At 39.5% G+C, this 17,113-nt stretch overlaps 1 protein-coding gene across 4 annotated transcripts in view; it reads right to left on the reverse strand.

The window, feature by feature from the left end:
* Nucleotides 1-17,113, reverse strand: part of MARK1 (microtubule affinity regulating kinase 1) — a 132,594-nt gene that overhangs the window by 48,062 nt on the left and 67,419 nt on the right. For all 4 annotated transcript variants that reach the window (XM_020892528.2, XM_020892529.2, XM_020892526.2 and 1 more), the window contains exons 2-3: nt 11,972-12,175; nt 10,642-10,695 (exon numbers count right to left, since the gene is read on the reverse strand). In XM_020892528.2, the coding sequence (XP_020748187.2) occupies nt 10,642-10,695; nt 11,972-12,175 (258 nt within the window). The remainder of the gene's footprint in view (nt 1-10,641; nt 10,696-11,971; nt 12,176-17,113) is intronic.

The raw sequence follows: 17,113 nt of genomic DNA on the forward strand, positions 1-17,113 counted from the left end.
CCTTAATTGCTTCTTAAACTCTAATATTCCAGTTGGCTGCACAGAGGAGAGACTGGACAATGTCAAAGTCTTCTGCACCAGTCACTTGAGTCAAAGGTAGCAGAAGGAGAGAGAGTGAGTTCCTTACGCATATGTGATTTTTTCACCCAGAACACATCCTTACTAGCAAAGATGCCTATCTTATCCATGCTTGCTCTTCCTTAGTAAAGGGGGAGACAGAGAGGTGAGGGAGAAAGGAGAGTTGAACATTTAGACCAACTTAAGGTTACCGTGACATGGAGAAATGTTGTAAAAATCACGCATGCCTGTGTACTACAAGAGACACAGGAGATGTGGGTTCAATCCCTGGGTTGGGAAGACCCCCTGGAGAAGGAAATGGCAACCCACTAGTCAAAACTATGGTTTTTCCAGCAGTCATGTACAGATGTGAGAACTGGACCATAAAGAAGGCTGAGCACTGAAAAGTTGATGCTTTTGATCTGTGGTGTTGGAGAAGACTCTTGAGAGTCCCTTGGAGTGCAAGGAGATCCAACCAGTCAATCCTAAAGGAAATTAGTCCTTAAGATTCATTGAAAGGACTGATGCTGAAGCAGAAGCACCAATACTTTGGCCACCTGATGTGAAGAACTGACTCACTGGAAGAGACTCTGATGCTGGGAAAGACTGAAGGTGGGAGGAGAAGGAAGCGACAGAGGATGAGATGGCTGGATGGCATCGCCAACTCAATGGACGTGAGTTTGAACTCCAGGAGAAAGTGGAGGACAGGAAGGCCTAGCATGCTGCAGTACATGGGGTCTCAAAGAGTCAGACACGAAAGAGTGAACAACAACAACCAGTATTCTTGCCTGCAAAACGCCATGGACAGAGGAGCCTGGTGGGCTATACAGTCCGTGAAGTTGCAAAGAATTGGACACAACTGAGCGAACTAACCATTATATATCCAGGCTAAGTAAGGACAACAAAAGTTTTCCATTGTTTTAGACCAACATTTATAAGAGCTTCCCCCAATTTTAAAATTTCAGTGTGATTAAAACGCACATAAGAATTAACCAGGAAAAAAACAGAAGTTCATGAACATATTAAATAGTCCCATATTACTATTTGAGTTTCTGATTCTAGTCCAAGTTTTCCTCTTGAAACTGTGACATCATGATGTTCCTGGCATACACAAATTTAGCAGGAGAGCTCTGGATTCACCAATACCTTTCAAACTATTGTTTTCAACTTTTCTGTTAACTGGGAATTAAGGACAGGGTTTTAAGACTGGGTATTGAATTAGAGAAGTAAATGCTGAGAGAAGGCTTGAGATGGATGGGTCTATGATGGAAGGGCAGGGACTTCACTATCTGGACTTTGTGATAGCTCTTCTGGTTGTTCAGAGGCTTTTACGGTTTCCTCCTTGATTCCTGACTGTTTTAGATAACTGAGGTTAGTGAACAAGCCTCAGTTCTGTGGAGAGGTGTTCACTTTTCAGTTCAGTCCTTCCTGGTTAGAGGTAAGGATCAGGATTAGGCAAACTCCAGTGAAGAACCAAAGAGTCTCTTGATGAAAGTGAAAGAGGAGAGTGAGAAAGCTGGCTTAAAGCTCAACATTCAGAAAACTAAGATCATGGCATCTGGTCCCATCACTTCATGGTAAATAGATGGGGAAACAGTGGAAACAGTGACTGACTTTATTTTTCTGGGCTCCAAAATCACTGCAGATGGTGACTGCAGCCATGAAATTAAAAGACGCTTAGTCCTTGGAAGGAAAGTTATGACCAGCCTAGACAGCATATTAAAAAGCAGATACATTACTTTGCCAACAAAGGTCCGTCTGGTCAAGGCTATGGTTTTTCCAGTGGTCATGTATGGATGTGAGAGTTGGACTATAAAGAAAGCTGAGAGCCGAAGAATTGATGCTTTTGAACTGTGGTGTTGGAGAGGACTCTTGAGAGTCCCCTGCACTTCAAGGAGATCCAACCAGTCCATCCTAAAGGAGATGAGTCCTGGGTGTTCATTGGAAGGACTGATGTTGAAGCTGAAACTCCAATACTTTGGCCACCTGATGCGAAAGTTGACTCATCTGAAAAGACCCTGATGCCGGGAAAGATTGAGGGCAGGAGGAGAAGGGGATGACAGAGGATGAGATGGTTGGATGGCATCACTGACTCGATGAACATGGGTTTGGGTGAACTCCAGGAGTTAGTGATGGACTGGGGGGCCTGGCGTGCTGTAGTTCATGGGGTCGCAAAGAGTCGGACATGACTGAGCAAATGAACTGAACTGAACTGATTATAGTGTTAATCAATATGTATTTGCCTTATTTATGTCTTCTTTCAACTACTCTGTTCCTTCCAACCTCTTCCGTTCCTTCTGCTTATTACTTTTTTGATGGTGGAAAAGTCTATTCTATTCATTAGTAGTCAAGTGGACATGGCCAAGACTATGCCCATCTTATTTACTCTCAAAGCATCATAGTCAGGGACCAGTCAAACGCCCATCATCATCTCTACCAGACCTGCTCACTATGCTGTCCTGGGACCTGTCAGTGTTAAAGGACTTCTTCATCATCTCCGTGTTCTTGGGCATACAGAGAATAACTCTGGCCGTGGAGAAATCGACCAAGGCAGTGGTCAACCTTGTTCCCCACAAGGAGAGCTCTTCTGGGCTGTCATCAGAGTCACAGTATGCTGGGCTCATAAGAGGAGGCTGACATCTTCTTGGGCCTTTTAACACAGTCTTCTTGGCCTTTCAAGTATTTTGCTCTTATTTGGGTTTGAGGAGGGGCAGAAGCTCTTCTTTGTCTCCACCGCAAACCTTGTAAAAATTCAACTGTTTCTTTCACAGCAGTTTACTGGCCTATTAATGTGAAGTGCAGGTGGTGCTGTACCCTGCAGGTGATGTTCAGTTCTAAGAGAGAGGGCTCTGTACACACTTTCTCAGAGACACCAGTCATTGAGGAATTTTATGTACAATTTGCCTATATTAACAGAACCCTACAGATTAAACTCTCAGCTTTTTAATTTCTAGCATTACCAATTCATTCCTCTTTTACTTCAGACATTATTATTAGGACATCAAATATTTTATGAAGTTATTGCTAGTACCAGTATAAAAACTTAGTTTAGGCTAACTTCTCAAGTTCTCCCCATTAAATAGTTCAGAAAAAGAAATCTGAATATACTTAAATTAGTATATATTAGATGATTTCTAACTAAAAAACATAAAATCCTTAGTTACTTCTAAACTTGACAACTTGTAGTCAATTATTAAATGCAAAATAATAGGTTCTGCCACTTTGCCTAAATTTTACCTTCATATATGAATGATAATTTTTTTTTTTTTTTATGAACTGGTACTAATTTTATAGTGCTACAGTCTTTCCCAAGGGCTTTTTTTTTTTTTTTCCAAGAGTACTGGAGTGTGTTGCCATTTCCTTCTCCAGGGGATCTTCCCGACCCAGGAATCGAAGGGCTTGTATGGATACAACTGTGGGCTCAAGTTGTTAAGTAAATACAATTGTTTGAGATATCAAGTCAAATAATTTCAGAAAGAAGATACTAAACATTAAACAGATTAAATTTGAAAAAATGTCCAATCTCACTAGGCAGAAATCATGAAAACCAACACAAGATACCTTCTACAAGATTGGCAAAAATTAAGAAATCTGATAAAACAAAGTGCTGACAACAATGTGAAGCAAAAGTAAATTTCATAAAAAGTTAGCAAAAGTAGATACTGGTGCAGCCACTTAAGAGCAATTTGACGTTATTTAATAAATTTGAGGATATGCATGCCCTTCAACCTTGCAATTCTACTTGGAAAGATACAGACCCTTCTATATTTCTTTAGAAAAATATGTACACAACAATAAACATTGCTGCATTGTCTGTAACAGCAAAAACAAAAAGCTAACTAGAAAAAAAAAAGGAAATACTAAAACAACAGGAACAATCTAAATATAAATAGAAAGATGGACTAACTAGTAGATATCTACTAAATGAATGGGTAAACTGGCTTATTTGTACAATGACATATAATAACAGTGAACATAAATGAACTAGACTATACAACTAACATGACTAAAACTAAATGGAAAAAAGTAAGTTGCAGAAGAATAAAAAGCTTAAAAATAAATAATATATAGTATTTTATGTAAAGATACACATGTAAAAAATTTTTAAACAAATGAATGGGAATAAGAAAGACCAAATTCAGAATAGAAGTTATTTCTAGGTAGAAAGACAGGAATAGAATCAAGAAATGACACACAGAGCTTCAACTGTATCTGTAGTTTTATCTTACAAAAAAAGATTAGAAATGAAACATTTTAGTCAAATAAACAAACATCACGAGAAAGCAACTTTTTTAAAATGGGAAAGATATTTTGAAGTCTCCATCCAAAAATTAAAAATAGACTAGTGTACTATATCAACAAACTTCCCAACTTAGAAAAGCCAGGAGTATGACTCTTAAAATAACTAAATGTGAAAATATTGCATAGCTCTTGAGAATACAGAAATAGATGTACGCTTTTCAGCCAAACAAGACTGAGAAATCAGAACAGAGGTCTTCAGAGTCAGAGGCAGAAACACAAGCATCAAAAGCAAAACCCAAATAGTCTTACTCGAGCAAAAGAGATAAAAACTAAAGCGATGGTTTATGAATAACTCTTGGTTCTCGGCACTTGATTTTAAGAAGGGCAGAGGGATTTAACACCTGTTGGGGAGATGGGAAAGGTTTCCGTGAAGAAATTACTCTGAAGGCTGAAATGTGAGAAGTGAGCAAGAATTAAGTGAAGTGAAAATCGCTCAGTTGTGTCCGACTCTTTGCAACTCCATGGACTGTAGTCCATGGAATTCTCCAGAACAGAATACTGGAGTGGGTAGCCTTTCCCTTCTCCAGGGGATCTTCCTAACCCAGGGATGGAACCCAGGTCTCCCACATTGCAGGCGGATTCTTTACCGGCTGTCACAAGGGAAGCCCAAGAATACTGGAGTGAGTATGCTATCCGTTCTCCAGAGGATTTTCCCAACCCAGGAATCAAACTGGGGTGTCCTGCATTGCAGGCAGATTCTTTACTAATTGAGCATCAGGGAAGTCCAGAAGGAGTGGTAAAAGCTTAAGAATACGGTGGGGTGAAAACCTGCAAAGGCCTGATGGGTGAAACAGTATGAATAGGAGCAGATTAAAGAAAGGCAGCGGAATAGGAGGAGGAGGGGATGAAGAGAGCGGGGAGAAGCTGGGGAGAGTTGGGGGACCATGAGATGAAAAAAGAAGGTAAGATCCATACCCCATGTTAATGAACTTGATTTCCAGACTACAAAAAACGGAATGTCATCCAAAAGTTTAAATAGAAAGACAATATAATCAGGTTCTGCATCCCTGATGACTTTTTAAAGGGTATATATATGTGTGTGAGTGAGTGTATGCGTGGGGGGGGGGGGGGGGCGTTGGGAGGGATGCAAAGTGCAGAAAAACTGGGTGGGAGGCTATTGGGGTAGTCCAAGGAAGAGATAACAGCAGCGGTGTCCAGAGGATCAGGATGAGAAAGACATGTTAAAAATAAAATCAGAACAATCCCAGGACTGAGATGTGAGGAGGCGGGAGAGGGAGGAGCCAAGGACAGTTCTGAGGCTTCTGGCCAGCACAGCTGGGGACAGTGCCGTTCCTTTGCTGAGACAGGACACTGGAAGAGCAGCAGGTGCGGGAGGTCACGAGCTCAGCTCTGGATATAAGTTTGAGTTATCTTTGAGGGATTACAAGCAAATGTAGGAGGCGTTCGGAGTTGAAGAAATAAATCTGTGTTTGCTTATAGGTGATCATTTAAACCAGAGTTACCCTTGAGACAGCCTAGGAAGAAAACATTGCGAGTCCTAAGACCATGCCTTGTGAAACTCCAACATTGAGTGGCCAACAAAAAGGAATATGACTCCATTTAAAGGAAAGAGAAAAGGGGGAGCGAAAAACAGAGGAAAACATAAGGGGAAATATAATCTTCATTCAATAAATATTTGCTAGATTAAGAATTAATTAATTAACACATGTATTGGACTCAATGACATGTAGCTTTAATCATAAGGCAGTTTCCATTTCTAGCTTTACTTTTTTTTTTTCCTTCTTATTTCTACTCAATTTAAAAAATCCTAAATTATAATCCAGATTGACCAGTGAAAGGAACTAAGGAAGCAGTGGGAGGTATGTTAAAGACATTCAGACTAATTAGTGCATCCAACCTTACAAAAGCAGTTCTTTAAAAAGATTATGCACAGCTCTCAGACGGATTCTAGGCTACTGATCTAATCACACTAAAAAGTCAGAAGACTAGAAATTTCCATCTGAAGGATAACAGCAAATGGGTTCTTAATATACTCTTTGGATATGCTTACTCTGGAAAGTAGTCTTCATATTTGCATGTAACATTTGTATGTTAAACCTGCCTATAACATGTTATTGAACTCTTAGTCCAATAACTGAGGGCTAAAACAGGGTTTAGAAAAGTCAGGGTTTTGGTCACTGAACTGCCTGAAATATAGATCTTTCCAAAAAGGGGTTGCCCCAGCGGTTCAGCAGTAAAGAATCCGCCTGCAAGGCAGGAGATGCGGGTCTGATCCCTGAATCAGGAAAATCCCCTGGAGAAGGAAATGGCAACCCACTCCAGTATTATGGCCTAGGAAATTCCATGGACAGAGAAGCCGTCTATGGGATCGCAAAAGAGTTAAGATACTACCTCGTAATTAAACAAGAGCAACTCTCCAGAAAATCTGGTTATCTTTAACATTTAAACTGTTGATATTTTAGTTAGATATTAACATTATTGGCATCACGTTTTAAAAGAAACCTGTTCAGAAACTAACACAATATTGTGAAGTAATTATCCTTCAACTAAAAATAAATTTTAGAAGAAATTTGTTTGAACACCTTCTCCCTCAAATTCATCATATTTCAATGTGAAAGATACACTTCCCAATTCTCCACACTGTGCTACAGAGACATCTCCCAATAGCCAAGATTTTATGATGTCCCTGCTTCCAGCATTCCTTTAAAATCAAATCAAGGTCAGAGACATGTCACCAACCAGAAGTTTCACGGAGAATGAGTGATGAGTGACCTGGCACTGGGTATGAGCCTGCGCATTCACACAGCACTGTCACGCCTGTGGCAGAGTTCACTTATATGCGTGAACTCAGGAACGACTCAGAGACCACTTCCGCAGTCTGCAACCAGCTCACTAAATGCTAGTTCTTCTCTTACGACTTAGGCTTTCATTCGTCCACGAAAGAACTGGTCAAGACTCTCCCTTCAAATGATCTACACACATGAAAAGGGCTGTGCACAAGAAGTACTCAGCACGTAAGTGGCTTTTTGCAGCTACAAAGTGAAATATGTGAGAGAGCAGGCACATGTGAGAGTAACTGGTTTTCAACCGATGTTCAACAGGGAGATTTGTTAAGGAGTACTGCCAAGGAGCTTCTGCTTTCTTCTTGATCAAAAATATTTGTCAATAACTATAGGATTGCCTTTACAAATTTGGTTTTCTGATGTGTTAAAAGAAAAGTTAATTCTGAATTGCTTCCATGATTCTGTCTTCCCCTCTACTTTTACTGACCAAATTCACCAACATGATACAGATTATGTTGAAGATATTCTGGAAAACTTAACTATCTTACCAGAGAGATCTCTGGGTTTCATTTGAAACCTCGCTGAAGTATAAATGGCTTAGGTGACCATTTGACAACGTCTTTACACACCAGATAACACACTAGCAGTAAATGAATTATGCACTCAGTAAGTCTAACTCCTAGATGTCAATTATCGAAGCTTTTTATACTTGTCCCGCGTATGCACACACTGCCACAGGGACCCCTGTTCTCTGTGACTGGGCTGCTGCCCTTCTCACTATTAAGGAGTTCAGTGTCTTGTTTCTGTTTTCATTGCAGGCTTTACTACTCGGCAGATGACGTCTGAACCACTGTGCTACTTCTGTGATTTTGAAATATAATGCAATACAGTAAAATACTGAAAGATGCAAATTAATAAGTAATATACAGAAGATAAACTGCACCCTGATGATTGTGAGCGGAGACAAACTAACATAAACTTTGTCAATCTGTGTATAAACTAATATGTCCAAGTTTCAAAACTTGGTGGGATTTCAGAGAAAACAACAACCAATCTTACATTTCAAGTTAGTGAACTATGAATAAAACTGCTTCATCATTCTGCTTTTTCTCCATCAGTAATAAGCTGCTTAAAATATCCCCAGGGAATCACCAGTATAGTTCATACACCCTACTCTAAAAAATCACTAATATATGAGGTGGGAGTCATGCTCCAAAGAGGAACAAGTAAATAAAACATCTATGCTAAACAGTCTTAAACTATGAAAATGTATTAAATTGGATTCCATTAATTTAAAATATGTAATACAAATAATACAAGCATATTACATGAGCAATGCTGAAACTAAAGATGCTAACAATTCCAAAGACCAAACTGTTTTTAAGACCTCTATATTTCAGAAGTTTGGAACAGTTGGGGTATCAAATTTAGATTACTTTCATCTATCACTAATATTGGCAAAGGAAAGCAATATTCCCTATTAATAGGCTATACAAAAAAGAATAAACAAGAAGGACCAGCTTAAATTCAGATCAAGTCCAGAGCAAGACTTAACCGAACACTTTTGGGCTGAGATGAGATTAAAATGAATCCTTACTGCAAATATGTGCTGTCATAATCTGCCTCTTAACAAGCACATCTAAGGCACTAATAGCAAAAAGGAAAGCCATTTTGCTATTTTTTACTATTACTTGACTGTCAGTGCGAAGGGGGGAAAATGATTACTTTTAATTCCATGTTTTATATTTTTATTTCTTAAATATGACTGACTGGCATATGAGATGCTCCTAGCATTCAATGAGTAATGCCAAATGTTGAATATTCTACAATGCATGAGAACTAAGCAAGCCTTGATCTGTTCTTTTCTAAATCTTTTAACAAAAGGCGAAGCTATGAACATAAATAAAAATTATTCTGAAAACAACAAAATACACATGGTGTACTGGCTACATTTAGTAAATTTCAATCTTTGCTTTTATTTTCACAGATTTAAGAAAACAAAATTGCCATCATGTTTTATATGCCTGTTTGAAAAAGCAACCCTTTATCAGCAAGATTAGCAGAATTTAGCAGAATCTGTAACAGAAATTACATCAGCAAGCATATCTTTTATCTGAATAACAGTCCAGCTTCACATCTGCATGTCTGCATGTTTCAACAAGCGTGACTTTGGTTCCACAACTTTCTCTGGGCCCCTCTGAGAAAGACAGAGTGGGGATCATATTACCCTGCACCCAACAAGCACAACAGGCCTAGACTAGTTCTACATGTCACTCAAAATCACTTAATTTACCAGAGTATCACACAGATTAACCTCAGAAAAGAGGAGAGGCTAGCTGGGTCATGAATGGGGCCTCTGGGCTGTTATGCAGTCTCTGTGTTTTAAAGGGATTCCCAGGAGAGGGGTGGGCAAAAATTTGCCCCACTGTGGCTCTAACACAGGAAGAAACAGCATCTTTAGATAATTTGTCTGCCCAAGGAAGATGCCTTTTTATAACTCATACCACTAAGTCATGATTAGCTGAGAGACAGGTACTGGAAGTTTCTCCCAAAATCATCCAACAAGGCATATATCATCTCACACTCACAGAGAAAAAAACAAAACAAAAACAAACCCAGCAAACCTTTCATGTTCATACAGATAAGAAATACCAATACTATGAAAAGTGGGAAGTCTTGATTATCACTGACCCAAATTTTTCATTTAATGTCAGAATCACAGCAGGTATAGTTACATATACCACACTAAAACTTTCTTATAGAATTCTGTTTTAGAAATCCAGTTATTTATACCATACTTACATATGTAACCACAATCCATTATATTCTCATAAAAATAATAATGTACTTATATATAATTACACATATATATCTTATATATCACACAGTAAGCTATATATATAAACAACATATATGGCACAAATGCTAAAATATTTGCTTTGTTTTTAAAGTACTAAAATGTGTATCTGAGAAAGTTTCCCCAAATAAATAATGAAGCAACATGAACCAGCTTTATTAAATTTACCAGGTTAATTCCCATCCTACTTGCTTTTTTGGTCCCTATGCTGTTTTATATGTTCACCCTTTGAAGAAATGTTTATATCTTCTACTGTAAGTTAGCATACAGTAACTTCTACAGTAATCTTCTACTGTAGTTTTGGTAGAGGAAGGAAGAAAAGCAACTGAAGCAATAGGAAACACAGCTACTGACAATAGTATCTCAAGTTGATTAGAATGAAGCAGAATCCTAAGTACTTCAAAATATCTGATACAAAAAGTTTTATTCTACTGTAATAAAAGACATAAGTTCCTTTGACACGGTACATGCATTTGAGGAGTAGATATTTTTCAAACATTTGATAAATACTTAAATATTAACAAATGTAAATATTATGTTTATATCAAGTCTTTTCTTCATATATACTGATGAAATGTAGAATTGTACCTAATGGGAAATTAAAAATAACTGATTCTACAGAGTATCATATATTGATTATAAATCACATTATAATTACTTACTATTAAAATAATTAAATACCTTTTGTAGACTGGTAGGATTTAGCTGAGTTTTGTCTATTATTTTCACAGCAACCTGAAAAAGAGAATCATTAAATTTTGAGAATACATATCTTAAGAAATAAAATTTATAAAGAAAACATCTTTTGTTTCATCCTAACGAGATATAGCTATACTGGGGGTTAACATAATTGGATGGTAAAGTTTTGATAACTAGACAGCCTTAGAATATATTCTATTGACCCAAGTCTGTAATCGATTTGATTCTGAGTCAGTGAAATTACACCTTTGTCAAAGTTCTTCCAAGTTTCCCGTTTTAAAGTAAAAATCATTTGTACCTTAATATTTGACTCATGATCTTGGTAAGTCATAATTATCAGAAGGGAGAGGCTTATAAACTTTTAGTAAGTTAAGTAATACGTGGTGAGAGAGACTGGACACCCAAACTTACAGCAAACTAACAAAACAGGTTTAAATGTCCTCTAAGTCTCTGTCTAATATAGCCTGTGTCCTAATAGCTCCTGGGGTCAAAATGGACAGAGAAGACTAAATTTAACCATAAGTGACAATAATATTATGTATAAAACAAAATGGTAACTTAGCAAAAATGATTTATGACAGACTTTTCATAATGTCCTAATTGGATCCAATCATGTAACGTAGAATGTTAGATGTTTAACTATTTTGAGTCTTTAATATATAAATTGTTAAATATATTATTATTATTAAAACATATATTTTACTATGTAAATATACCTACTTTGAAACACACAGGATTTTAGAAACCTGATTCTCTTATTATCTGAGAAAAACATCTGTATAACTTGCTCAACGTAATCTCTAAATAGATTAAAAATTAGCGGCTAATTTCCTACACATTTATACCTAATTTACTTCAAGTAGTAGTTTTTAAAATTTATTTTTTATTCACGTAACAGTGGCTTTTAACATTATGTAAGTTTCACATGTACAACCTCAGATTTCTTTCCTATATACAGTACAGCTTAAGCAGTAATTAATCAGAAGTTATCCTAGCTTCTGGGAAGTTATCCTAGTTCCTGGGGTTGGGTAGCAAGGGTAATCTGAAATGTTTACAGAAACCATATAATGAAAGACAGAAGTCTAAGAAAACCTCATGTGCAACACATCTGATTTATAAGAGGTGCTAATATGTACGGACAATTTTTCTGTGCCAGGTATAACTCTACCTATGGACATTTCATTCATACATACCCCAGTGTTTACCTGTATTACAACTGTTAATTTATTCCCAGAATCAGCTATAGGAAAGCTTTTTTAATAAGACTCTGGAGAGGTCTAAGTAAGTATTAAAAGGCATTGTGAAAACTTACCTCTCTACCGGTTAGAACATGCCTTGCCAATTTCACTTTGGCAAAATTTCCTTTCCCTATTGTCTTTTGTAAACGGTAATTTCCAATGTGAGGCTGTTCATCTGTTGCTGACGTAATGGAGTTTCTACACCGAGGGATGTTCTGTCTGCTACTTGATTTGGTCGGCTGGATATGGGGTTCAGTATATCCATCCACAGATGTATGCTAAGAAAAAGGTTAGAAGAGTTCATCATTAATTAAACTATATAATTAAAGGACAGTTCAAAAAACACTACAAACAATTTCCATTAATAATTCATCTCTAACCTAGAGGGGTCAGATGGGATAGGAGGTCGGAGGGAGGCTCCAAACAGAGGGGACATACATGAACCTATGGCTGACACATGTTGATGTATGACAGAAACCAGCACAGTAATCTAATTATCTTCAATTAAAAATAAAGAAGAAAAAATAATTCATCTCTAATGAAAACAGATTGCACTATACCATTTCAGAGCATTCTGTCTGCAATTTCTACTTGGCTTTAGTTCCCTTTGCCAGGGGGAATATAATCATTTAAAATGAAATGTTCTGCATCGCTTTAGGCATATGCTTTTGCTTTTAAAAAGATATAAATGGTTAGATAGCCAGGAGCCCCACAGATCATTACTATTCTAAGGGTGTTAGCCCGGTAGGCTGAGATGAGGATCCAGATCCAGACTGCTTCAGTACGACGGCAGAACATCTTCCGTGCCAAGACAACTTCGAGTACAGCTGTTTCTCTAAACCAGTCCAACTACTTGTCCTGGTCACTCTTTCATTTGCTGGGCACATAACTCTGGCAAACTAACCAAGTGGTTTCCCACTACAGGTATACCTTTCATCAACTCCTGCTCTGCCCCTCACCCAGTTTCCCATGCCCAAGTAGGAGCCATCAACAGCCCTGTCTGGATCCATGACTTTATGTCCACTGCCTTCCTCCTCTGTGCCCTTTTCAAGGCAGAGACGTCACTTTGTCTCAGCGTTTCACACTGGTTCACGATCACAGTAACTGACTGTGCTCCCCTGGGGCTCAGCACCTCAAGCCCCAGGTAAGGATGCCTAAGGAAGCCTGTTTGTGAGTGTTCCTGCTCTTGGCTAGTTTTGTCTGCTTTCCGAAGTAAATCAAATTTCTAGCATTTTCTGTAAAAATGTAGAATTATGCATGACAAACATAACATCATTATCTGACATCTTAAAAATAGCTAATGATGAGTACAACAAATTAACAAAAGAAGGGGGCAGCTTTTACTTGCAAAGTAATTCAGACATATGTTGTCCAACCTATACCACCAAAAGCATGTCTAAAAACTTTTGATCAGAAATTTCTTAAAGGCAACTTTGAAGATAACTCCATTTACTAATTTCATGCAAAGCAGCACTCAAGATCATTTTTCTATTTGTTTTTACTTCATGGCGAAGGAATAGGACGGGGAGACCACTTTTTCCCCTACAAATTTATCGAAAGAACAATTGAACGCAGAGCAAACTTCACAAAGCAACTTCTGATCGATAGCTGAGGACATCAGGCACCCAGAAAAGCAGCCCATTGTCTTTGAAAGGAGGTAGGACAAAATATAAAAGATAAAAAGAGAGACAAAAGAGCTAGAGGCGGAGATCCATCCCGGGAAGGGAGTCTTAACAGGAAGTTTCCAAACACCAGGAAACCCTCACACTGGCGGGCCTGGGGGAAGTTTTTGAATCTCGGAGGGCAACCTAACTGGGAGGGGAAAAATAAATAAAACCCACAGATTATGTGCCTAAAAGCAACTCCCAGCAAGTGGGGGCGGAACGGAGAGGAACGGGCGGCATTGCTTAGGGTAAGGACCAGTCCTGAGTGCCCTGAGGGCAATCGGAGGGAGTTTTTGTGAGTTACCAACTTAAACTGTGGGACAGCAAAAGAGAGAGAGAAAATCAACCTGCCCGAACACACTGCCGGCCCGACCGAGCAAGTCCATAGAAGAGCCCGCAGGCTGCGGACCGGCCCAGCCCCGCCGGAGGCAGGAGGCAGGGGGGAGGGGAAAGGGGCTGGCTCGGCCCCAAGGACTGCATCCCCTACCGCACTGCAAACAGGCCTCCAGTTTCTAATCAAAGACCTCCTGAGATTCTGGATGGTCGACATCCGCCAGGAGGGTCGCGGCGAGACACAGGGCGAAGGCACCCGACTGGCACGGGTGGGGACTGGGGCTGGGGACGTGGAGGGGAGAAGGTGCGCCGCCACCCGGGGAGAGTGCACCCGTCAAGCTCTTGGCTGCCTGAGCCGCTTGAACGGGGAAGGCACAAAACGCAGGCGCAGCCCAGTCCGCGCTTTTGTGGAACACCCGAGGGCTGGAACCGCTCTCAGCGCAGGGCACGCTCCATATAGAGCAGCCGGGAGCCTGAGCAGCGTAGACGGGGAAAGCAGCGCCAGTCCCTCCCCGCAATGCGACGGAACTCAGCGAACCTGTTTTTACTTTTGATATTTTTTAAAACTTGGCTCAGGATTAAAGGATTTTCTGTGTCTTACACATACTTGCAACCATTTTGAGTTAAGAGTCACACTGAGGTATTTTCACAGCAAACTACTTCCAAGTGATTCGACCCACTGACTGTCATACACTTACTTCTTTGTGTCTGCCCCCCTTACCATGAGCAACTTGAGGACAGACATGTTCTTTCCATTTTTATATACTCACCACATGGCAGAGTGCCAGATATACAGGAAAAGTTCAACAAATCAATAGTTCTCCAAGTGCTGTCCTTGGACTAGCACCATCAGCATCATCTGGGAACATGCTAGAAACGCAAATTCTCTGACCCTGTTCCAGACCTACCGAACAGAAAACTCTGGGGGTGGAACCGGGTAAGGAGTATTTTAGCCAGTCCTCCAGGTGATTCTGATGCAGGCAAATTTGAAAGCTACTGCAATAAATAATATAAGTAGGCAGTAATCACAAAGTTACTCACTGGTGTTTAGTGACTTTTCTATTATCTGAGGATAAACAAGAGATTTTAATTATAATCATTTTCTCAGACTCAACAGATCACTACAGTAATTCCTACAAATAGTACTTCTCTACCTGAACTTGTCCAGCAGGGACTATGGACTTCTCTCTCATTCAGAATTTACTTTTATCTCCTCCTCAACAAAATGCTCTGTGTTTCACAAAGCAGAACTGATTACCCCTCTTTTCTGTTGCTATCTTTATATCCAGGAAAAATTTCTACTATTGGACTATCACACCATCTTCTTAAGTGTTGGTCTATGGCCAATTTTCACTGTTAGACCTAAATCTCCCTAACTCCAGAAAGTAATATGGATAGTTAGTGTGTGCTCAGTCGTGTCTGACTCTTTGCAACCCCATGGACTGCACCACGCCAGGCTTCCTTGTCCATCACCAACGCCTGGAGCTCACTCAAACTCGTGTCCATCGAGTTGGTGATGCCATCCAGCCATCTCATCCTCTGTCATCCCCTCCTCCTCCCGCCTTCAATCTTTTCCAGCATCAGGGTCTTTTCAAATCAAATTGGTTCTTCACATCAGGTGGCCAAAGGATTAGAGTTTCAGCTTTAGCATCAGTCCTTCCAATGAATATTCAGCACTGATTTCCTTTAGGATGGACTAACTGGATCTCCTTGCAGTCCAAGGGACTCTCAAGAGTCTTCTCCAACACCACAGTTCAAAAGCATCAATTCTTCAGCACTCAGCTTTCTTCACAGTCCAACTCTCACATCCATACATGACTACTGGAAAAACCAAAGCTTTGACTAGATGACCCTTGGTTGGCAAAGTAATGTCTCTGCTTTTTAATATGCTGCCTAGGTTGGTCATAACTTTTCTTCCAAGGAGCAAGCATCTTTGAATTTCATGGCTACAGTCACCACCTGCAGTGATTTTGGAGCCCCAAAACATAAAGTCTGTCAATGTTTCCATTATTTCCCCATCTATTTACCTGAAGTGATGGGACCAGATGCCATGATCTTAAGTTTTCTGAATGTTGAGTTTTAAGCCAACTTTTTCACTCTCCTCTTTCACTTTCATCAAGAGGCTCTTTGGTTTTTCTTCGCTTTCTGCCATAAGTGTGGTGTCATCTGCATATCTGAGATTATTTATATTTTTCCCAGAAACCTTGATTCAAGCTTGTGCTTCATCTAGTCCGGCATTTCTTATGATGTACTCTGCAAATAAGTTAAATAAGCAGGGTGACAATATACAGCCTTGACGTACTCCGTTCCCGATTTGGAACCAGTCTGTTGTTCCATGTCCAGTTCTAATTGCTGCTTCTTGACTTGCATACAGATTTCTCAGGAGGGAGGTCAGGTGGTCTTGTATGCCCATCTCTTTCAGAATTCTCCACAGTTTGTTGTGATCCACGCAGTCAAAGGCTTTGGCATAGTCAATAAAGCAGAAACAGATGTTTTTCTGGAACGCTCTTGCTTTTTTGATGATACAATAGATGTTGGCAATTTGATCTTTGGTTCCTCTGCCTTTTCTAAAACCAGCTTGAACATCTGGAGGTTCGCAGTTCACGTACTACTGAAGCCTGGCTTGGAGAATTTTGGGCATTACTTTGCTGGCACGTGAGATGAGCACAATTGTGCGGCAGTTTGAGCATTCTTTGGCATTGCCTTTCTTTGGGAATGGAATGAAAACTGATATTTTCCAGTCTTGTGGCCACTGCTGAGCTTTCCAAATTTGCTGACATATTAAGTGCAGCACTTTTACAACATCATCATTGAGGATTTGAAATAGCTCAACTGGAATTCTATCACCTCCACTAGCTTTGTAGTGATACTTCCTAAGGCCCACTTAACTTCTCATTCCAGGATGTCTGGCTTCTAGGTGAGTGATCACACCACTGTGGTTATCTGGGTCATGAAGATCTTTTTTGTATAGTTCTTCTGTGTATTCTTGTCACCTCTTCTTAGTATCTTCTGCTTCTGTCAGGTCCATACCATTTCTGTCCTTTATTGTGCCCATCTTTGCATGAAATGTTCCCTTGGTATCTCTCATTTTCTTGAAGAGATCTCTAGTCTTTCCCATTCTATTGTTTTCCTCTATTTCTTTGCATTGATCACTGAGGAAGGCTTTCTTATCACCCTTTGCTATTCTTTGGAACTCTGCATTCAAATAGGTAAATCCTT

Source organism: Odocoileus virginianus, chromosome 11, assembly GCF_023699985.2.
Source record: "Odocoileus virginianus isolate 20LAN1187 ecotype Illinois chromosome 11, Ovbor_1.2, whole genome shotgun sequence".
NCBI classification, from domain to species: domain Eukaryota; kingdom Metazoa; phylum Chordata; class Mammalia; order Artiodactyla; family Cervidae; genus Odocoileus; species Odocoileus virginianus.